Here is a 23,392-nt window from a genome sequence, read left to right on the forward strand (position 1 = left end):
ATTTGGGTGGGCTGTGGGTGTTAAACTCCCCGGTCACTTACCCTTTGGGTTTATGTGGACACAGCCCTCAGAAGGCTGGCCAATCTCCATGATGCCGTGGGGGAATTCTTGGTCATTACCTATTGTGTCCTGTAAAAGGAGAGAGAGGATCGCCCAGGCCTGCTGCTCTTATCCTCAGGCAGAGCTCAGAAAATGTTGCCCAGATGGGTGAGCCCTTTTCACACCTCTTGTGTTGATTTTCTCGAGGGTTCTCAGGGTTTTAGGCAGGATGAGAACTCAGTTCCCTGCCTCATTTCTGAGGCCCTGGGCCTGGGCCCTGCTGCTAGACACATCTATTGATCTGCCAACATCTGAGATGCATGCTGGGGGCTGCATTTTCCTTGAACTTTTTCCTTCTGAGGCCACTCATCTTGAGGAATGGCACCTTTGCAGAAATGAAAATAGTGGAGGAGGAGCGGCGGGGACTGCCCATGAGCAGTGACTGTAGAACTTCCAGCCTGTTCGTTAGGGGGAATCGTTTCTGAATGACCCTGAGGGCTGTGCCCCCAAGCATGGATTTGGGCAGAGAGAAACGATCTGGACTGGCTACACATTACAGCATTTGGTCATGTGGAAAGAATGAATCTTCAGGAAAAAAATCACACCCTCCGCAAAGGATTTTTACAGAGGCAGGGGTGAGCCAGAGCCAATTCTGACAATATTCCAGCGGGAAGGGAGCTCGGCGGACTTAGTCATCATTGACTTATGTTTCTCTTCTTCCTCCCACATCTACTTGTGTAACTGTCTTTCGGGGAGGGGCGAAGTAATATTAAGAAAACAACAGCACTTCTGTGAAGAAGAGGGGGGAGGGATAGGGAGGGGTTGGGAGGAGCTCTTGCGATTTGGGGGCAGATGGAGTGGACAGTGAGGGGCATTCCAGAGCCTTACAGAACTGGGTGGTCCCCGCAGCCTGAGTTGCTAGAAAGGGATTAGAGAGGCCGACGGAGATATCGTTGGCTCATAAAGTACAGCACTCACTTAGCACTTTATAAATACCAGCTTACTGATTAATCATCACAAACGCTCTCCAAAAGAACCGGGAAACCCTTGACTGATCGAGAAAGATACACAGAGGTCAAGGTTCAGGGACAGCCCCGATAACTCTTTTGAGTGATTGGAGGAGTGAGAACAGGGTATGGGGTCACAGCCGGGTTGGTCTCAGGGGCTTTCTCGCCTCCTGCAAAGTCTGGAAGTTGTACACAGGGTGCACGGTGGGGGCGGGGGGACCCGCTTGAGGCAGGTGCTCGTGTGGCTGTTGAGCAGGACAGGGGCACCGGGCACCAGCTACAGGTAGACCCATGTGTAGGTCATCAGGACCCCACCTATCCATCTGTAGAGCTCTCTTTTTGTGCTTTTCTTGGAGGCGATGAATCTCCTTGAGAACCAACATCATCTTTCCAACGAGTTGCGTGTGCTCAACTGGGCAGGCTGGAAAAAAGGAAGCTGAGTGGGTTTTCTGCTCCTGTGAAATCCCAGGCAGTTCAATGTCCCAAGCTTACACCTGACAGCCCTATCGTAGAGTCTCAAGGCGAGTGAGTGAGTGTGTGTGTGTGTGTGTGTGTGTCTTGTGGTTAAAACCCAGTAAGGCTGCATCTCTCATACCTTCCTGGACCCCTTCCAAATATGGCAATAATATGGGCAGCTGATTTTGACTTTCATACCACTCTGTGAAAGCAGTGTGAATCTCCACCCAGGCAGTCAAGACATATTAAGTGTATTGGGCACCAGGCTCTGGTCCTGGAATTCTTTTGGTCACTGGCAAAGGGTGGAGGGGTGGGAGGTGCCCAGTTGGAAGAGTGAGATTTGCTGGACACCACGCTGGGGGACAGAGAGGTGACAACGGTTTTAGCTGGACTGTAGCACTTGTTACAACCCACAACGAAGTTGTTCATAAAGTGTCTGACACCCTTTACCCCCCTCCCCACCACTGACACAACCTCCTGGGGCAAAGGACCTGTCTGTCTGGGTCAACTTTGGCTCTTCAGTGCCCAGCGTGGTGCCTGGTCCAAGATACTGCTGGAGAAATCTTTTTTTTTTTTTTTTTAAGTTTATTTATTTATTATTTGGAGAGCGTGCGCGCACACACACATACACACACACAAGAGGGGGAGGGGCAGAGAGAGAGGGAGAGAGAGAATCCTAAACGGACTCCATGCTGTCAGCTCAGAGCCGAAATACGGGGCTCCATCCCACAACCGTGAGATCATGACCTGAGTTGAAACTAAGACTCCGACGCTTAACCGACCAAGCCACCCAGGTGCCATGAGAACTCGTGGTTGGATGAATGCATGATGGCATGCTCTGCCTGCGGGCTTGGGGCAGACGAGGCATTTTCTCAGTGTCCCCTCCAGAGCATCCGGTGGCCCATTTTTAGGTCTCAAGGTCACTGCCAAGAAAGAGAAGCTGCTAAAATGACACTTCTCTGCATCCACATGACTCAACACAAAAGTTAGCAGGAGCTCTTGAAAAACAAGCCTCTCAAGTGTCTGTGCCCTAGCGTCAGCGGCATCAGAGAGGGATCGGGGCCCGGTGACCTGCTGGTCCTTGGTCATTTATCAGTTCTCTGCTCAGCAGATAAGGTGGAAGAAACAAATTGGAAGGAACAGATAAACACTGCATGTGACTGCTGCAGGGGCACCCGAGGATTTGGGAGACTTGCAAGGGATATCGTAAGATTAGCACAGTGTAGAGATAGGCAATGTCAACTGAAAGGGAGAGCATAGTGCGTGGGCCAGGGGCACCTGACCTAGGGTATTAACTGAGGAAAGCAGATGGCTCTTTCAGGAGGTGGCTGATAAACGCAGATGCCTGGAGGAAGGGGCATGTCCTGAAGACATCATTCTTTCAGGTTTGGTCCTGCAGAAGGCAGGTCTTCCAGACTCACTGGAAAAACTCCTTTCTCTCCAGCTGCCGGCTCCAACCGTGAAAGGTGGTGTGGTTTCGTGGCTAGGAACTGGGTTTGAAAATCCCAGGGGGGGGTGGCCTCGGGTAAGTTCCTCTGCCTTTCTGGCCTCAGTTGCACTGTCTATAAAATGGCAATAACTATCTCGTCCCAGAGCACTTGAGAGGATTAAATGAGATAATGTATCTGAAGTGTTTAGTGTGTGGTGCATGGTAAAATCTCAAAATGCTCTCAGTGACAGACAAGATGATAGTCCGACTTCCTGGGAGTCAAGTGGCAGGCAAGAGCCACACCGATGTTAATAATCTAGTCTGGGGGAGAGTTTAACACAGAGATGGGCAAATCTGGCCCACTGACTACTTTTATAAACAAAGCTTTATTAGGACACAGCCACGCTCTTTTGTTTAGATATTATGCTGCGATGGCAGAGTTGAATAGTGGTGACAGAGACCCGGTGGTCCCTGAAGTGAATGGCCCTTTACAAGAAAAGGGTTTTTGCTGTCTGGCCCTTTACAGAAAAAGTTTGCCGACCCTATCGTCTCTGAGTGGTAAAGAACCAGCTGGTTTCTGGACTTCCCTGAGGAAAGGGATATATTAGAGCAGTTAAGAGGAAGACGTCTGGGTTCTGAGGCTCTTGTTCTGGGGCGAGTTCCTTCCTTACTCATCGCTTTCACAGGTAAGACAGGAGTGATACACGCAGCCAGCACTAAGTGGGATAATGTCTGGACTGTGCTTAGCACAGTGAGTGTTTGATGGTTGGCAAGGACAGTATAAAAAAGTTTGCTATTATTAGCTATTGAACTTCAACTGCTGAAAGGGACAAAGAAACTCCCGGGAGAGGGTCATCACTGCAGGCAGCTCTCTGTACAGAATGCCCAGCAGTAATCCCATAGGAAGCCCCAAAAGAGGGTGTGGACATCAAAGGTGAACTCTCCCGTGCAACATACCCAGTAAGTTAATGATTCTAGCTCCTCTCCAGGAGAGCAGCAGATCAGAATATGAAGGGGCAGCCAAGGTCAAGGCCACGAGGTCTAGCCACTATGTGGTACCACATAGTAGGTACCCAGTATGTGCTGCCTGAAGGAATGAAGGCTGGTTGTTTAACCACAAAAGTGATTCATCAGTCACAAAGAGATATTAAGAAAACAACACCATTTACAATTGCACCAAAAAATAATAAAATACCTAACCAAAGAACTGAAAGACCTCTACTCTGAAAAATATTCCATGCTCGGGGATTGGAAGAATATTGTTAAAATATCCACGTCACCCCAAACAATCATTTTAAAAAATGTTTATTTATTTTTGAGAGGGGGGGAGGGGCAGAGAGAGAAGGAGACACAGAATCCGAAGCAGGTTCCAGGCTCTGAACTGTCAGCACAGAGCCCGATGTGGGGTTTGAACTAAAAAATCGTTGGGGCGCCTGGGTGGCTCAGTCAGTTGAGCCTCGGACTTTGGTTCAGGTCATGATCTCACGGTCTGAATGACCCTCCCCCATTCATGCTCTGTCTCTCTCTGTCTCAAAAATAAACATTAAAAAAAAATTAAAAAAAAAAATCATGAGATCATGACCTGAGCCAAAGTTGGTCGCTTAACTGACTGACCACCCAGGCGCCCCTACCCAAAACAGTCTAAGGATTCAGTGCAATCCTTATCAAAATACCAACAGCATTTTTCATAAAACTAGAACAAATAATACTAAAATTTGTATGGGACCACAAAAGCCAAAGCAATCTTGAGAAAGAAAATCCAAGCTAAAGGTATTCCGATCCCAGATTTCATACTACATTACAAAGCTGTGGTAATCAAAGCAGTATGGTACTGGCACAAAAACAGACACACAGATCGAAAGAACAGAAGTGAGAGCCCAGAAATAAACCCATGATCATACGGCCAATTAATCTATGACAAAGGAGGCAAGAATGTACAATGGGAAAAAGACAGGCTTTTCAACAATGGTGTTGGGAAAACCAGACAGCTACATGCAAAAGAATGGAACTGCACCACGTTTTAAAATTTATTTTATTTTATTTATTTTTGAGAGAGAGAGGGAGAGAGAGAGGGTCCCAAGCGGGCTTTGCAGTATCAGCACAGAGTCTGACGTGGGGCTTGATCCCATGAACCATGAGATCATGACCTGTGCTGAAACCAAGAGTTGGATGCTTAACTGGCTGAGCCATCCAAGTGCCCCAGAAATTGGGCCACCTTTTAGCACCCTACACAAAAATAAACTCAAAGTGGATTAAAGTCTTAAATGTGGAACCTGAAACCATAAAAATCCTAGGAGACAGCACAAGCAGTAATTTCTTTGACGTCAGCTGTAGCAACATCTTTCTAGACACAACTTCTGAGGCAAGGGAAACAAAAGCAAAAATAAACAATTGGGACAACACCAAAATAAAGAGCTTTGGCACAGCAAAGGAATCAACCAAACAAAAAGGCAATCTACTAAATAAGATATTTGCAAATGACATATCCTTTAAAGGGTTAATACCCAAAATATATAAAGAACCCTACACAACATAACACCAAACAGAACAAAACAAAACAACTCTCTAGGGGCGCCTGGGTGGCTCAGGTCATGACCTCATGGTTTGTGAGTTTCAGCCCCTCATCGGGCTCTCTGCCCCTCAGCACAGAGCCCACTTTGGATCCTCTGTCCCCTTCTCTCTCTGCCCCTTCCCCTCTGGTTCTATCTCAAAATAAACAAATAAACTTAAAAAATAAACTATGTAGGGGGCTCCTGGATGGCTCAGTCGGTTGAGCGTCCGACCTCAGCTCAGGTCATGATTCCAAAGCTCGTGAGTTCAAGCTCCACGTCGGGCTCTGTGCTGACAGCTCGGAGCCTGGAACCTGCTTCGGATTCTGTGCCTCCTTCTCTCTGCCCCAACCCATTCACACTCTGTCTCTGTCTCTCTCAAAAATAAACAAACATTAAAAAACATAAACTATGTAATTAAAAAATGCAGAAGACCTGCGTAGACATTTTTCCAAAGAAGACGTTCAGATGGCCAACAGACACCTGAAAAGATGCTTAACATCACTCATCATCAGGGAAATGCAAATCAAAACAAAAATGAGATATCACTTGCCACCTGTTAGAATGGCTGATAAGAAATAACAAAGTATTGGCGAGGAGGAAAAGGTACCCTGGTACACGGTTGGTGGGAAGGTGAAGTGGTGCAGCCACTGTGGAAACAGTACGGAGGTTCCTCAATTAAAAGTAGAAATACATCATTATTCAAAAATTCCACTATTGAGTATTTACCCAAAGAAAATGAAAACACTAAATCAAAAAGATATTTGTATCCCTATGTTTATTGCAATATTATTTCCCATAGCCAAGACAAAGAAGCAACCTAAGTGTCCATCAGTCGATGATATGTATATATATATATAACAAAATATTATGCAGTCGCGAAAAGGATGGGATCACCACTTTTGAGACGATGTGGATGGACCTAGAGGTATTATGCTGAGTGAAATATGTCAGACTAAGAAAGAAAAAAACCCATAAGTTTTCACACAGAAGTGGAATCTAAAGACAAACAAACAGGGGCGCCTGGGTGGCTCAGTCGGTTAAGCATCCCACTTTGGCTCAGGTCATGATCTTGCTGTTGGTGAGTTCGAGCCCTGCGTCGGGCTCTCTGCTCTCAGCATGGAGCCCTCTTTGGACCTTCTGTCCCCTTCTCTCTCTGCCCCTCTTCTGCTCGTTCTCTCCTCTCTCTCCGAAGTAAAAAACAAATGAACAAACAAACAAAAAGCAGAAGCAGACCCTATAAATAGAGAGGAAATGGATGGTTGCCAGAGGGTGGGGGATGGGCAAAATGGGCGAAGGGGAGTGGGAGATCCAGACTTCCAGTTATGGAATGAACAGGTCACGGGGACATAAGGACTACAGTCCATGATATTGTAATAGTGATGTATGGTGACAGGTGATGGCTAGTGAACATCGTGTGCCGACTATACTTAAAAAAGTGATTTATCGGGACGCCTGGGTGGCTCAGTTGGTTAGGCCTCCCACTTCGGCTCAGGTCATGATCTCACGGTTCGTGGGTTTGAGTCCCGCGTCGGATTCTGTGTCTCCCTCTCTCTCTGCCCCTCCCCCGCTCGCACTCGGACTCTGCCTGTCTCTCAAAAGTGAATAAATGTTAAAACAATTTTTTTAATTAAGTAAAAAATTAAAAAGTGATTTATCAAACAGCACTCCTGATTTCTATGACGATAAAACCGCAGTCATCTGGAAGATGAAATTTCTGCCTCCAATAGCGTAGGGTCTTAGGAACGAAAGCAACAGGCTCAAGAGGAGAGGAAACTCAAAATGGGGGGCCTTCTACTGCTTCCTGCCAATACAGGCAGAGGCGTCGTGGTGGGTTCCTGGGGGAACAACATGTTTAAAAACCAAAGCAGGCGCGTTGGGTCATGAATTGGCCCCAAATAGCTTGGGACACCGAGCACACGGACGCACATGGCACATCTTGATGGAAGCGAGTGCAGGTTTGATGTGCCGAAATGGTCTGCCCTCCCTGGGCGCCCCACCTCCTGTGTCAGGAGGCCTCAGCACGAAACAGGGGGATACGTACGTTAGCATTAGCGGGTTTGGGGTTTCCTCTCCTCGTTAGTTTCATTCCTAAGACCCAGAAAAACTGGAAACCATTCCAACTTACCAGGAGCACGCTTTGGAATGCAGATCTGGAAGCTATTTTTTTCTGCAGACGCTCATGACTCTGGTTTTCACAGCAGCAGGCATGGGTGGCTTTGCCAAAAGCTGCTAGAGAAGGGCATCTTATCTGTGAAGTCACGAATCCAAGAATCCAAACAGGCCACCATTGGCGAGGGTGGAAGGAAGTTGTTTGCCTTAGCTTCTTGGGGGACCAGAAGATTGGGAGGCTTTGGGGACCGCAGGTACCCTGTTGTACCTTAATACCACCCCGGGGGAGAGGCTGCAGGCAGCTTCTCCCAGCCGCCAGGGGAGGCAGTGTCTCGGTAAAGGAGATGTTGGTTGCAAATGACAGAAAGTCAAACCGGCTGAAGGGAAAGGCGGGCATCCATGGGGGAAGAAAAGCCGGCTCCTGACCGCCCTGGCTCTTCTGCTTTGTTTGTCCTTTGATTCTTAAGCTTCCTCATTTTCTGTGAGTAAACTCCCTTTCTGCGGAAGTGAGCTACAGGAGGTTTCTGTTGTTGGCAACCAAAGAATCTTAAGTGATACAAAGGGTCCTAGTGGAACCCAAGGGCAGGCATTGAAATTGGCCTTCCCCAAGAAAAAAACTGGGAACCAGACAGTCGTCAGCAATCAAGGTAATCAATCTGTGTCCTTGGAATGCCTTCAGCTTCAAATAACAGAAAACTGAATGTGGGCAGACTGTAAAAATTTGGAGTCCCTCCCAAAATGACTCTGGCCGTGTGATTTGCTTTTGTTTGATGGGATGTTGACCAACACTAGGCAGACACTTGATAAGTATTTGTGCTTTGGGGCTTGCTCTCTCCTGCTGCTCTGGGAACGTGTGCCCACCGCCCCGTGAAAAGGCCTGGTCTGGCCTGCTCAGTGATGAGAGGCCATGACAAACGGAACCGAACGGTCCCGACTGAGGCCTCTCTAGAGCAGAATTTCTCATTCTTGGTACTACTGACACTTTGGATCAAGTGGGTTTTTGCTGTGGGGAGGCCGTTCTGTGCACTCTGGGACGTTCAGCAGCATCCTTGGCCTCTACCCTCTAGATGACGGTAGTGCCGCACCCCTCCAGTCGTGACAACCCAAACTGTGTCCAGATGTTGCCCTAGTGTTCCCTGGGGGGAGGGGTGCAAAACTGCCCCTGTATGGGAGCCACCCCCTTCACCCAACTTGCCTACCAGCGACCAGGCATGTAAGTGGGGTCACCCTAAACCATCCAACTGCAGCCAAGCCAGCCCAGATCAGTACAGGTGCCGTGGAATCATGGCTCGACACACGGACCCACGAGAAATAATAAATCTTTGTCACTTTCCATCACTAAGTTTTGAGCGGTTTGTGCCATGGCACAAACGGGTGCGCCTGCCTGCGGTGGCTCAAACAGGGGTTTGTGTGACACAGCAACAGGTACAGAGGGAGGCAATGCAGGCATGGTGTGGAGTTCAGGGCGGCCGCCAGGCACTTGCCAGGCCTTCCTTGTCCTTCACTCCTCTGTCCTCGGAGGTGAGCGCCGGCCTCTTGCCGGTTGCCTGACGTTGCCCAAGATGGCCGTTCCAGCTCCAAGCCTGAGCTCCAGGGATGAAAAAGGAGACAAGGCAAAGGGACAAAGGGCAAAATACTCTTTCCTAGTGGAGACTTGCCTTTTATTACAGAAGGTAAGTCCTCCCCACGGGCCTTCGCTCACAGGTCATTGGCCAGAACTGAACAGCATGGCCAGCTCTAGTTTGCAAGGGAGGCTGTGCAATCAAGGCCTTCAGGCTTCAGCCTGGAGGAAGGCGATGACTAGGGGGCTTGTGATGTCCGAGTCACTGTCTCTCTGGGACTCCTGGTTTCTTGTCTTTCTTGTTGTGTATCTACCCCACCCTTCTCCTTCTGCAGGCTGGTTTTTGTTTCTCCGGGCACGAGTGGGGAAATGGCCACTCCAGCCCTGGAAGTGCATCGACTTTCAGCTCCAGCGCCGTTAAGGAACGATCTGTGTGGCGTCCCAGTGGCCATCTTTCAAGCACCAATGGCAAAGATAGCATTAGCCCAGCTTGAGTTAGAAGAGAAAGCTGATTGGTCTGGCCCGGCTTGGGGATGTACTGCTCAGCCAATAGGGTGTGGCCAAAAGAACCGCATTAGGTAGGGCAAATCTGATTGGTGGAGGGGGTTGGTGGTGCGTTTTCAGGGAGATACCCTCAAAACGGTGTATCTAGTTCGAGGACTGGAGAGAAGAGATTGCCATGGTGGGCTGTAATGTGATAGGGTAAAAATCAACGTGTCCTCAGAAGGCGTAAAATACAGTGAAGTCATACAGGCATTGCGTTTACCTTACGCAAATTCAAATACACACGTGCAACCAACAAAAACATCTTTTCCCACACGATTTGGCTTCCAGACATGAGCCAGCTACTGGAACGGCTGCCTGCCTAAGTGATCTTTTCTGGTGCTAGAGAAAAACTTGTTTTGGACTTTGGGGATGTGGTACAGTATTAAGTCATACCATGTTCTTTATGGAAAATTTCCAGGATCTTCGGGAGTATTTTTAAGGCCAGGTATACCTTTCTCACTGTCTTTAGCTCCTAGCCCTGCGTAAGATGTGCTTTCAGTGGAATATCACACAAAGAACATACCCTATCTCCTTCCGGTTTTAATCGGTATAAAGAATCCATTTGGCTTTAAAATATCAAAATATTTTTCTTGTGGCTTCTTAAAAAAAATAATAATAATAAAAAAAAGAAATGGCATTCGTGACTTCTGGCTCTTTCTCCCATTTCGTTTGGCTGTCCCGGCCACACCAGAAAGGCGGCAAGCGGACAGATGGACGGAGAGAGGGCAGAACACGGGAGCAAGAAAAATGAGGGTTTCTCCATACCCTGCGAAAAAGGGGTGTGTCCCCCTGGGCAGTGTGTGCCCTTGGGCGCCTGGGTACTTGGTCTGTCCTGGGTGACTGGCTCCTGCAAAACTGGGATAGCAGAACGGGCAGTATGGGAGGGGAATCAGAAACCGGGGTCCAGGCCCCACTTGTGAATCTAGGCAGGCACTTTAACCTCTCTGGGCCTTCTGCATCTGTAAAATGGGGATCATGATACAATTTACCTCCCAGAGTTTGGGGGGGGGGGATTAGGTGAGAAGAGTGCCACATTATTACAGACGTGGTAAGACAACTGGGCACGCTCATTTTATTATAACAAACTCAATATGAATGTGCTGTACCACAGACAGCCTCAGACCCGAGGGTGCCATTCTGTCCCGTGGCCCCAGTACCCGTCTTGCGTTTTGCCAGCTGTGGGTTTCTTGGAGCTCTGCGGAGGTGGATGTGTGGGTACCTCACGACTCAAAGGTGGAACCCCAGAACTGTGTCCGCCGGGCCTAGGAGTCTGCTTCAAACTTACGTTTTTCATGCGCCTGAGGGTGTGTACCCGTGTAAGTAATTTCAAACAGAACCCCTCTCCCTGCACCTTCCAAAATACAGCATCGCGCAAATATCAGTCTAGGAAGCAACATACTGGGGTAACAACCTTTAAAGTCCTATAAGAGCATCTTAGTATTTTGACACAGAAGGGTCACATACGGGACTCACGGAGCATCGCGCACGGCCCGACGGGATGGCGTTTCTAGTTCCTGCTACCGGGCTTGGAAAACAGAAGGCTCTGGCTGGATTTGCTGGATGTTTCTCCCTTCGGTGCCTCCCTTTCTTGGTCCATCTTTTGGGTGGCTTTTCTGGCTCCGACCTTCAATGACAAGAGAAACACAAGCACAGATTCTGTAATTGGGGCAAGAGCTCAAAATGTTCCACTCAAATGATTTTTTTTTTTTTTTTACTGAAAGAAAAATGTTTGCTGTAAAAAATCATCCATATATATTAATCATATTTATATATATTATATTTATTAATATTATATATTATATATACTATATATATACTATATATACTATTACTATATATAATATATATATTATATTATATATAATATACTATATACTATACTAATATACTATTATATATATACTATTATATATGTGTATATATATATATATATATACTAATAATTATAGAGAGAGAGGGAGAGGGGAGGGAGGGAGAGAAAGAGATACATAAAAAGAAACTAAAGTGAGGGGCACCTGGGTGGCTCAGTCGGTTATGCATCCGACTTTGGCTCAGGTCATGATCTCATAGTTTGTGAGTTCGAGACCCGCGTCTGGCTCTCTGCTGTCAGTGCAGAGCCCGCTTGAAATTCTCTGTCCCCCTATCTCTCTGCCCCTCCTCTGCCCTCTCTCATTCAAAAATAAATAAACTTGAAAGAAAAAAGAAGCTAAAACGATTCACCATTATCACACTACCCGAAGGTAAGCATCACAATGTTTTGTTGTGCATGCTTCCAGATATACAAATAACATTTCCCCCTTTTTTACAGTTTTGTGGTTTTGAAAACTACGAGCTTCTTATGATGGGCACATTCATTGTGATGGAATCTCTGTCTCCTGGAAAGCTGTCACCTAAGTGCCTGTGTCTTACGTCTCTGATGTTGGAGGGGCCTGTCTAGGTCTTTTCTGAGCGTTGCCCCTCCTCCCCGACACCTCGTGTGACGCTGTCCCTGGTCACAGTTGATTGGATGCTTGGCACGGGCTGTGCTTTTCAGATGATCACGCCCAGGATTTGGGGGTATCGGCTCTGAGATGTTACTTGCTCCCTGAGTCGGTCCTTTAAGCTGGGGCCGGGGAGGGGGGAATGGTGAGGTCATCTCTTCCCATCACGTATGACTGGAGAAAGTCGAGATGAGCAGGTACAGGGAGACGCAGAGAAGGGGTGCGGTAGGGAGATGATGCCTGGGACCTGAGGCTTACCAGTTCCCTTTTGAGGCCAGCCCTCCTCTCAGCCCTTGGTTTTTCTGACGCATGCACTCCTGTATCCCTGTAAAAGCCCCCCTCCCCACTTCTGAGCAGGTTCCCACTAGTTGCCCCCCAAGAATCTCCCTCTGGCACATTTCTGTGTAATGTACATGGGATCGTAGCTTGAAGGTTTCTTTCCAACAGGCTTCAAATTCCAGCCCTATTTCCTGCAAGTTTTGGACTCCAACCATGAGGACACATGCCCTTGGGTTGGGGGGGGGGGGTGTTGGGAAGGGGGCTGGTGGGTGGTCAGGTTTCAGCTCAGCCACTTACTCTATGACCCTCGGTTTCCCCATCTGTCAAATAGGGGCCAGAGTAGCCATCCTGTCTTCCTCAGGGACTGAGAGAAGATTCTGGGTGGATTTTAAAGGAAGGGGCTGCTAGGCTCTCTGCACTTGGGAGGTATAAAAACCACCTCCTGAGGCCTGTGCCAGTGGCTGACAGGGGCCTTAAATGTGCTTTGAGACCGCATCGAAAATCATTTCAGGGTGAGAAGAGCTAGCTTCCCTACAAGAACCTACATAGGAAATCTTGGTCGGAATGCCCAGCGACAATGAAAACAGACAGTGAATGTCAAAACCCTCCCCCAAGCCACCTTTCCTTTACAACCCTTTTTATTTGATTTTCAGTAAGATTGCTGGCCCTGGATGGTTCCCGAGCACCCGTGCCCTGGCCTGATGAGGTTGGCGGGGAGCAGAGGGCAGAGGGCCGACCTGGGAAAAGGAGGACGCTGAGACACGTGCGAGGAAGGGCTGGGAAATCACGCAGTGCCCTCCCTGAACAGGGACCACTGGCGAGCGCCATGCATTAGGGCTTAGACGTCTGGGAACCACATGCCTCACCTTTGGAACGAACGGGCAGGGATAGAAGCTGGGCATTTAGATAGTGACACCCAGCTGGAAATGAACTCGGGACACACCGGGTGGCCGCCTCAGGCAACTGGAAGCCGTGGGCTCTAGAAAGGCCCCTTCTGTTTGTTGCCACCCAGCCTCAGGGCTCTGCTTAAGCAGCTCCTCTTTGGGGAGGCCCTGCCTGGCCCTTGCACTGGGTGAGTCCTTGTGAAATATGCTCATGAACTCAGGCAGCCGACCTTTGTTCCCAAAACATCACGTGCAAGGTAATTATTGCGTCATTACTGTATTTACTGAAAAAAAAAAAAATGCCGGAGAGTGTAAGCTAGAAAGGAGGGGGGTGGGATTTTGTGTGTTTCTCCTTTGATCTAACCCCACAGTGCTCACCCTTGTTTCCATTATTGTCCCCCACTAAGGAGTCTTCTTAGACAAGTTTCTAATTGCTCTACTCCCATGAAATTTTAATAGGACAGATAGCACTCTGTGTGTGTGTGTGTGTGTGTGTGTGCTTTATATATTAAAAAAATAAATTTCGCCCCCTCAAGGGGTGACCTTACCCCGACTGGGAATTCCTGATTGAACCCCAACACCTGGACAGTACCTGCCACGTTGCAGGCTCTCAGTAAATATTCCTCGAATAAACGAGGGCTGGGACAGTACCTTTTTGTCCACTCTCCCATCGCTCCGTGTGGAGGCTGGCATGTGTTAACTAGGTTTTCCATTTTAGCATCCAACTCCCCCCAAACTATAAATGACTTTTAGCTGCAGTGGGAGACAGTACAGAATCACTGAATGGCATTACAAAGGAGGGAAAACCAAAACCCGCAGGGCCTCGGAAGGGAAGGGGGTGCCATTTCTGAGGCTTGCTAGAAATGGAGACTCTTTTACGAGTGAGCAGGACTGAAACGCAGATTTTGCACGTCCTGTCTTTTTCAGGATGGTCGCGGTGACTCCCTCCCTCTAAAGACACAAGGCACACAGTGGAGAAAGGGGATGGCCAAGCTACGCTTTGTAAAGAATGTGGAGAGAACCTTTCTGCACCAAGGAGATCCTAGACACCCAGCCTCTAAGCTCGGGCTGGAGGGCTGGGAGCAGGCTCAGGCTTTGCTCTTAGCTGGGGTGCCATCTGCCACATTCTGTTATGCCCAGACACGGCCTGAAATTCCGGGGAGCTTCACATCTCAGAGGAGCACAATGTTCCTACAACATCTAGGGACCATCCTGGTATCTCCTCTGTCACCTTACATCCCAAGGTGGTCCTCGGACAAAAATCGCGCTACAGGGCGGTTCCTGCCTACTCCTGGCTCAACCCTGTGTATATATATATATGGATGGATAACTGACCAGTCTCCCACTCGTGCCCACTTGGCAGGCTGGCAAAGCTGGGGGAGCCCTCAGGACACTCTATCCCGGTAACGTCCTGCTCTGGGTAGTAACCACCTTCCAGCCTTAGAATAAGGGTGTTGGTTGAGAAGAGGGTTCCATCTTCCAAAAATGTCCCTTACCTAGGATAGCTTTGGTTTTTCTAACGCTAATTTTGTTGTCTTGGAATGATTGTGACCTTGTCTCAAAAGCGAATATGGTTCCTGTTTCTTATTCCACCACAATGTGGTTAGCTTTCAAGCTTCCTGAGAGCTCACCTCTATTTTCTGCAGAGTGGGAATGTGGTTGGGGCAGCTCCAGTTCCAGGGCCGAATTGTGAATGGCAGCGTTTCAACATGTTTAAGATTTCATAGTCTCGATTCTCAACTCTTTAAAAAAAAAAAAAAGAGTATTCTAGAGGTGTTTCCTCGAAATTCAAGAGAAAAGTCACCCGAAGTGTATCTGGTTTCTTATCGGGAGGTTTATTACCTAAAGCAGGGGAAGCAGTGCTCGTCTGAGTGTCAGATCTGCGATGAGCCGCACCTGTCTTATCCAGCTGTGTGGCTCCGGACAAATAGCTTAACGTCTCTGACCTTCAGACACCTCGTCTGATGACGGAGGACAGAAACGAGAGCTGCCCCGTGGGTTTGTTGTAAAGATTAAATGGGATGATGCACACTGAGCGCTTAGCTCTGTGCCTGGCACATACTAAATGCTCGATACACAACATATGTGCTGGTATTTTTGTCAACTGGCTTTTCCGCTGACGTCCTATTGTTCTCCTTTTCCTTCTGGCTCACCTGGAAACCTGAGCTTTGCGTCTGGTTCCCCACTGTCTCTACAAACATTCGTCTCTTTAATACAGGAAGAATATTGACACAATTTAGCTCATGCGCTTCTCTCCCTTTTGCGCCAAAGAAAAATGGTTTTTCTCAACTTTCAGATGCCACCCATTTGGATGAAATGTCAGGCTTTCCTAGGGATGGGGGTGGGGTGGGGATGTGCATGTGCAGAAGGGGGCATGGCCTCCAGGCCATGCTGCCCTGTCCTGCCAAGCTCCATAGGGATGGATCTCTGTTCCGGATTCCAGAGGAATCTGAGAGGTGGAGGCTTGTCCAGCAAGGGGGCTTTGGGGGAACCCTGCGGTTCTCTTGGAGGATAAATCTGCTTTGGGTGGAAGCGGAGCCCCCCTGATCGACGGAAGGGGCTCAACGGACGTGGGCTTCTACCTCGGCATCCCAACAGCCCGGGCATGATGAAAGCCACAGCTGCGAACTAACCTCCCCGGCAGGGACTGCGAGCTCCTTGGGAGCCAGCCTCACTGCTGCAGCTTGCCCTTCCCCTGGGATTGGCTAACTGTTGCCGACCCTGGTGTCCTCGAGACCTCAGGGACAGTTCGCTGAAGGAAGAGCATCTCCCAGGCGCTGGGGACGCAACGGTGAGAGAGAGTGGGGGGCCTCCCTGGCCGACTGACACTCCAGCGGGGGACCGTGCAGGGATATCGGGAAGGCGGTGTTTCTCAGAGAGCCCCGAGCATCTCCTGGGGAGGTGCCAGCCAGAAGCCTCCAGGGGGCCGGGGAGGTAAAAAGAGTGGGTGAAGTGAGCCGGGTGGGGGGTGGCGACCAACCCACGAGCCCGGCGCCTTTCTAAGGGGCCTGCAAAACACAGGCTTGTGGGCCTGGTATCACCAGATCTTCCCAGTTGCCCAGAGAAGCTGGACATCCAGAGTGTTTCGTGAGAGTGACCTATTTGGAAAGGTTACTTAAAAAAAGGAAACCCTTGAGCCGAATGGAACGCCTCTGTGGGCTGCCATTTTGCGACATCCATTTCAGAGTCTGCCCCCTCGGCTTCCAGTTGGTTCTAGTAAATATTTGTTGGCAGGGTTGCCAGATGAAATACAGAACGCCCAGTTAAATTTGAATATCCGCGTGAAAAGATAGATATATATATATAGGTATAAGTATGCCTCATGCAATATTTGGGACATACTTCTACTAAGTGACTCTTTGTTGTTTTTCTGCAGTTGAAGTTTAACCGGGCATCCCGTTGGGTTTTGCTTTCCCTTAGATCTGGCAACTGTTGGGTGTTCACAAAACTCGCGGAGGAAGGGAGTGGGGCCATCTTTGGGATGGGGCATGGGTACGTGCAAGTCTCTTTCATATCCGCAGAAGGGTGCTAACCCCATCCTTACAGCAACTGTCTAAGGAGGCTTAGGGGCCTGCAATTTAACTGAGTTGCTCTCTGGACAATTTTCATGGAGGAGGCCTTGAGCCTGCAGCCCCTCAACATTCATCACAGACTCAGCTGAGAGGAGCTAAGCTTAGCAGATAGTCACCAACCAAATTCCCAGATAACTGTAAAGCAGTAGTTTTAAGCCAGCAACCTCCTTGGTTTTTTTTGTTTTTTGTTTTTTGGGTTTTTTTTTTTTTTTACCCAGCAGAATGCTTTAAGCAAAATCCCATGAGGAACTTGGCATATAAAACAAATAAGGGAGAACTTTTCTGGGGGAAACCAGGCGTATGTATGTGTGTGCCTGTGCGTGTGTGGGCTGGGGATGTTGACGGTCACACTTTTCCATGGCACCCAAGGGTTCCAGGGGACCCCAGTCTGAGCATTGCTCCAAAACATCTTCCTCGGATTAAATGCAATCGGTGGACAGCTGAGTGCTGAAGGGCAGATCTTGGGCCCTCCTGCACACCGGCTTTTCCTGAACTTTCCTGAACTCGCTGGGCTGTAATGACATCAGTCTGTCTCAAGAGCTGTCCTCAGACCTGGCCCTCAGACGTGGCCCAGCCAACACTGAGCTGCTCTTCGTAGGGATGCCATCTTGTTCTAAGAGCACTGAGGTGCATTGCATCCATCGTTAGCTCATGGACGCCATGAACTCTGGGTTTTCCAGTTCCCATGGGCTGCCAGAGAGCCCAGTCACGTGTGACTCCCCCTTGACAGGTAAGAAAGGCGTTAGAGTTGGCACTCTCCTCCTCACTCTTGGCTTCTTTCACCCATTTATTTTACTCTTAGGGCAGGGGGCCTGGGGCTCCCCACTCCTCTCTTCTCCTTTTCTTATGACCTTGCCTTCAAGTCCCCAAATCACTTAGTGCCTAGAATGGTTGCTCAGCCAAAACCACGCCTGCACCTGCCCTGTGCCTTCCCTCCAGATAATAGGTTCGTTGCTTGCCTGTCTCTTAGGTCATCTGCTCAGACTGCAGGCAAGGGAGGGGCAGGGGCTGGGGCGGGGGAAGGGAAGGCAGTGGAGGTGTGTGGATGTTTCTGGCACAGCACATGGTGGCTTGTACACCCCTTGAAAACACCGTATCTGCTTTGTGTCTGGCCACAAGATCAGAAAACCTCTCCAGACCTGCCTCTCTCTCTCTTTGAAGCAACAGTTGCGAGACGTTCGTTCTTTTGCGCCTCCCTGTTCGAGATCCTCTAAACGTTCCTGAGTGAAAATATCAGGTGAGCAAGAGAGTGTTTAGTGTGTCCGGACCTGTTCCACTCTGGGGCGCACCTCTGAGGTCTCTGGGAGACCCTGGGGCTCACTGGCGGGCAGAAGATGCGGGCAGGAAGGGCTTCATCTTCTAACCACGCGCCGCACCGCACAAACCACACTTCACATTCTCATCCTTTCGTGGGCTGGAGGGTACGGCCCCCACCCCCTACCCTCCCATTCTTACCCTGTATACCATCTACCGATTTCTACTCCTCGGTCAAAAGCACCCAACTGAGGGACCCTGGATTAAAAAAAAAAATTTTTTTTTGTTTTAAACTTGGATCTTGAGAATGCTGGGGCTGGAGAAAATTTTCGGAAAATTGTGATTTGAGTAGGGTAGTGAGGCCATCGATGACGGTACGGAAGGTCGTATGGAGTAGTCCTGTGTGCTAAGGGTCTTGTATCCACACTCTCCTTGAATTGGACGCATTGGGTTACGAGCCACCTCTATTCTCATCTGAAGGATGAGGGATCTGAGCTAATTAAGCAGAGTGAAGGTGGGGTGTGTGTGTGTGTGTGTGTGTGTGTGTGTGTGTGTGTGTGGAGGGGGGGCGGTGGTCTAGCCCCACTGACCCCACCCGGCAACGCTGTGGCCACGCCCCTCGGCCAGGATTTGATTGGCTGGAGACCTGAGGGGCTTCCCCAGCCAGAAGCAGCCAGCGCGCCCTGGAGCCTTCCAGACGCTAGGAGCCCTAATAAAGAGCCAGGAAGGGGCGTGCGTGCTGCCCCGATGGCTACTTCTATGCATTTGAAATTCTCCCATTGAAAATTCCAGCCTTCGCCCATTCACAAAAAGTATCTGAGCTCTTCTTGGCCGGAGCCCTGGTTGTATTCACCAACTCTAAAGGGGACCTTCACAAAACAGCTGCTGGCTCCCGGAGCCCCGGGATCGCGTCTCGGGGTTTGGCGACAGCGTCAGCCGGCAGGAAGCTCTCTCAAGGACCTGCCGGCCTCGCCCCACCCGTCCACGAGCTGCCTTTTCTCCCCCCCCCGCCCAGGCCCCGTAATCCTGCTTGCTGTGCGCCCGGCACTGCAGGCTTTATGGCATTTAACCCTCCCCGGGCCCCGTTGTTAATCATCTTTGGGTGCTCGCGTTGAGGAATCTGAGACGCGGGGGCATAAACCAGTGGCTCGGGGTCACTCAGGGCCAGGGGTGGGGCTTCGACTCTAGTCGTTTGGCTGCAAAGTCTGCCTCTGAACTCCGAGAGACACAGCTGCCTTATACGGTGGTGTGGGAAGCGGATGAGACTGAGCGCAGCCTGCACGGCTGTCATTGTCCCTCTGTCACAGGGCCAGAGCTCCAGACCGGGGGCCTTCCAGGGTCCGGAGCTGATGACCGCGAGGTTCCCTGTGAGTGCCCAGCACTGAGGTTTTCCCCAGTATTTTATATCAAGTCTCACTGCCCCAGCCAAAGGTATGAGTGTGGAAGTGTGACTTTTGATTCCAGAAAGTTCTGCTTTGGCGAACAGAGGTTTGAACATTAACACTAAAAACTACTTCCTGCTTTTTGTTTTTCCTTTTTGAGGAGGGTGATGGTTCTGCCGGTCTAGTGCCTCAGCCACCCCGATCTCTACGGATGGGGGAAATTTTACACGTGAGACTGAAACCATGAAGGCTCCTTGTGAAGATGCTAGGTGTCAAACTTAAAACAAAAATCATTTCAATGCTGAATATGTTCCTTGGAGGGAACTGAGGCCAAGACAGATTCTGAAGTTCCCTTTAGAATGCAGCAAAACCCTAAAATCTATGTTGCTTGTTGTTTTTCCTCCTGATAAATAGGAAGTTCTGATGACATGTTCATAACACACCTTGCATGCCCACCCCAGCCCTGGGATGAGCGGAGACCTCCTGCAAAAGGAGGCGCACAGAGCAACGGGTGGGGAGAAGTGAACTCGGGCTGGGGAGGGCAGCAGGCCTGGGGCGGGGGCGGCGTCCTGTTTTTGCTGCCGGGCAGCCAGGTGACGCTGCCCTCTGTCAGCCGCTCTGAATGGGCGGCCACTCGCCAGCATCCCTCGCGGGGCCGATGGGAGGGATGAAGCATGTGTCGCGTGGAGCAGGTGCCTGTCCCTCGGTACGTGCCCAGGAAATAATGCCACCGGCATCGCTGTGATTGTGGCTCTGGTTTTCGGAATCTTTCCCTAAATTGTGACTTCCATGAATTTGAAAGTTCTCAGCCCCAGCTCTTCTGGGGATACAGATGCAGGTTTGACTTGGCCACTTCAGCTCCTTCTCCACAGAAGGATGTCTAGTGCCCAACAGGCTGGCATGGCCCCTGCATTGTGTATGAATGAGGCAGCTCATGAATAATGCATGTAAAGCCTGATTATGTAAATCCTCAGGTTTTCTTACATTTTTAGCCAGCCCCATGACAATGGCCTTTTTTGGGGCCCTTTGCTGCCCCATTCTGTGGTCTGGTGTCTCAGCTTTGGGGGCTAGCCTGCCAAGTCCTGGGGGGGGGCACCTTAGGGAGGGGTGAGCTCTCTGGCAGGCACATCAAAGGAAAAGTCAGGGCTCTGTCACTGGCCCAGCTCTCCCTGGTTGCCTGGTGTGAAAGGAAATCGTCCTTTGCCTGAGGCCTGTGATGTTTAATTCAAGACTGTGGACGCTAGAAACCCCTCATCTAGGGCTCCTTCCGAGCACGATGGCTGGGTTCATTTCTAGCGCTATAAGCCAGGGAAGCTGTGGTCTGGGAGGTTTGCAGGTTGGAGGGCAGGCTTCTGCGAGTAACTTGTCTGACCAGGGCCTCCTGGTTGGGGAGGAGGGCACCCTTCTATAGCCTTCTATGGCTTGGCCTCCTTAGAGCTCCTGCAGGCAACGTGCACACACACACACACACACACACACACACACACAAATATACACACAGAAACACACATTACAGCACACACACACTTATTATACACACTCACATACACGCACACGTGCAAGCATACATGCATAAATACACAGCCCTGAGTCAGGCAGACTAACAATTACAAGAAGAACGGGGAGAGCCCAGCAGAGAGCTCGCAAACTAGAGTCAGAGATCTGGGGCCAGGTCTAGGCTCTGCTTACCAGCTGCTACTGTGTGAGCTTGGGCAAGTCTCTTAACTCTCGGAGGCTCAGTTTCCTCATCTGTAAAACGGGACTCATCATACCAACCAGGAGCTAGGAAGGCATGAGTCACCCCGATCAGGGCTGCAAAGCCTGGGTGGAGCCCGGTGCCTGGAGATGGTCACGAGATGGTTATGATAATTTTCCTTGTTTGTCCTATTTTAGTTTAGGCAAGGGTTAAGAAGAAGGGAGAGTCTGGTTTGGAAATGAATGCAGGAGTGAATGGCTACGGGTGAAAACTGCAGAGAAGACAAGGGAACACCTCTGCCAGAGTTTTAAAAAGGGGGGGGCGCCTGGGTGACTCAGTCGGTGGAGCGTCCGACTTCGGCTCAGGTCACGATCTCACGGTTCGTGAATTCGAGCCCCGCGTCGGGCTCTGTGCTGACAGCTCGGAGGCTGGAGCCTGCTTCGGATTCTGTGTCTCCGTCTCTCTCTGCCCCTCTTCCACTCACGCTTTGTCTCTCTCTCTCTCTCTCTCAAAAATAAATAAGCATAAAAAAAATTAAAAAAAAAAAAAGAGAGCCCCTCTGCCGACCACGGGGCAGGCACAGGTCTGCCGGGAGCTTCCGAAGCACCTGTTTGGCTGTGGGTCATGCGCGCCTCACCGTCAGCTGCAACTCTCGCGGGTCTGAGGCAGAGCTTGCCCCAGTGACCCCACGTGCAGGCAGCTGGCCACACGGAGGAGAGTGGCATCTACCCGCCGTGTGCCAGGCCCTGGGCTACCCGCTCTAGAGGGAGCACACGTGTCCCTCGCCGTCTGAAGCCACACGGCCTGTGAGTTCACACCGTGAGAGCCTGGATGGTGAGGGTACCGGCACTGTTCCCACAACAGCCCTGCAGGGCAGGGGCGGTCAGTTCCCGTTCACCGGTGAGGAAGCGAGGCGCAGAGAGGGGAATGGATTGGCACGAGGCCACGCAGGGAGGGAGTAGGGGGATCTGAACCCAGGACTAGCCGACTCCTGGGCCGCGTGACAGAGGAGAGGACAGGTTGAGGGGAGGAGGTGGCTTCTTTTGGCTGGATCGCCAGCCTGAGTCTCAGATCTGGGTTTCTCAAGGCAATGCTACGGCCGAGTTCCTGCCAGGAGCCGGAGCTCTCGTCCTCCTGCCCTTCCTCCGGGTTCCCGCAGCCCGGAACGCACGCCCCCCGCCCGTGCCTGTGGTGGGCAGAGTCTAGCTCGCCTTTGCAACTCAGTGCAAAGGTGTCACCCCTTGGAAGACACCCCTGGGATGTTCCGGGCTGGCCGAGTGCCTGCCTCTGGATGACACAGCCTGAGCGCCCTTCAGCCAGAGACTCTATTTTTTTATTTACTTTTTAATGTTTATTCATTTTTTTTTTTTTTAATTTTTTTTTTTTTTCAACGTTTTTTTTTAATTTATTTTTGGGACAGAGAGAGACAGAGCATGAACGGGGGAGGGGCAGAGAGAGAGGGAGACACAGAATCGGAAACAGGCTCCAGGCTCCGAGCCATCAGCCCAGAGCCTGACGCGGGGCTCGAACTCACGGACTGCGAGATCGTGACCTGGCTGAAGTCGGACGCTTAACCGACTGCGCCACCCAGGCGCCCCTAATGTTTATTCATTTTGAGAGAGAAAGAGTGCGAGTGGGGGAGCGGTAGAGAGAGAGGGAGACACAGAATCTGAAGCAGGCTCCAGGCTCTGAGCTGTCAGCCCAGAGCCCGATGCAGGGCTCGAACCTAGAAACGGTGAGTTCATGCCCTGAGCCAAAGTCAGACGCTTAACCTACTGAGCCACTCAGGTGCCCCAGACAGAGACTTTAAATCATTAAATCGGCCAGCAGTCAGCGCTTTACCTGTTATGCTCTAAAGGATTATGTTCTTCAAGGACACGCATCCATCTGTCCCCATCCAACCATCCATCCATCCATCCATCCATCCATCCATCCATCCATCCGATATTTCCTATGTCAACTATGTGCTGAGCACTCAGAGTAGTGAACCCACATCTTTATTCACAGGGAGCTTTTTCATCTATGTATCCCTACCACCTGGGAGAACCATAAAAATACAAACAATAGCCACTGGTTAGGAAGACACGGATACGCCAGATTAGGAGTTTCAGAGAGGTTAAGGAACCCGCCTGAGGTCACACAGCAA

The 23,392-nt window shown here is 50.2% G+C and overlaps 1 protein-coding gene and 1 long non-coding RNA gene across 10 annotated transcripts in view; both read right to left on the bottom strand.

Annotated features, from left to right (window-relative positions):
* Positions 1-1,002: 1,002 nt before the first annotated feature.
* LOC131505441 (uncharacterized) lies at positions 1,003-8,317 on the bottom strand. Its single transcript, XR_009258396.1, has 2 exons — positions 7,609-8,317; positions 1,003-1,467 (listed from the first exon to the last, which is right to left on the bottom strand). It is a non-coding gene; the product is annotated as an uncharacterized LOC131505441 (long non-coding RNA).
* Positions 8,318-11,095: 2,778 nt separating this feature from the next.
* Positions 11,096-23,392, bottom strand: part of FHAD1 (forkhead associated phosphopeptide binding domain 1) — a 125,499-nt gene continuing 113,202 nt past the window's right edge. For 6 of the 9 annotated variants that reach the window (XM_058718998.1, XM_058718997.1, XM_058718996.1 and 3 more), the window contains one exon: positions 11,096-11,323. In XM_058718998.1, the coding sequence (XP_058574981.1) occupies positions 11,207-11,323 (117 nt within the window). In that variant the 3' untranslated portion in view covers positions 11,096-11,206. Of the gene's footprint in view, positions 11,324-14,973; positions 15,085-15,495; positions 15,550-18,053; positions 18,135-18,367; positions 18,427-23,392 lie in introns of those variants that run through there. The other 3 variants (XM_058719001.1, XR_009258397.1, XM_058718995.1) reach the window with 3 other exon arrangements.

The sequence above is a fragment of the Neofelis nebulosa genome, chromosome 2, assembly GCF_028018385.1.
Source record: "Neofelis nebulosa isolate mNeoNeb1 chromosome 2, mNeoNeb1.pri, whole genome shotgun sequence".
NCBI lineage: Eukaryota > Metazoa > Chordata > Mammalia > Carnivora > Felidae > Neofelis > Neofelis nebulosa.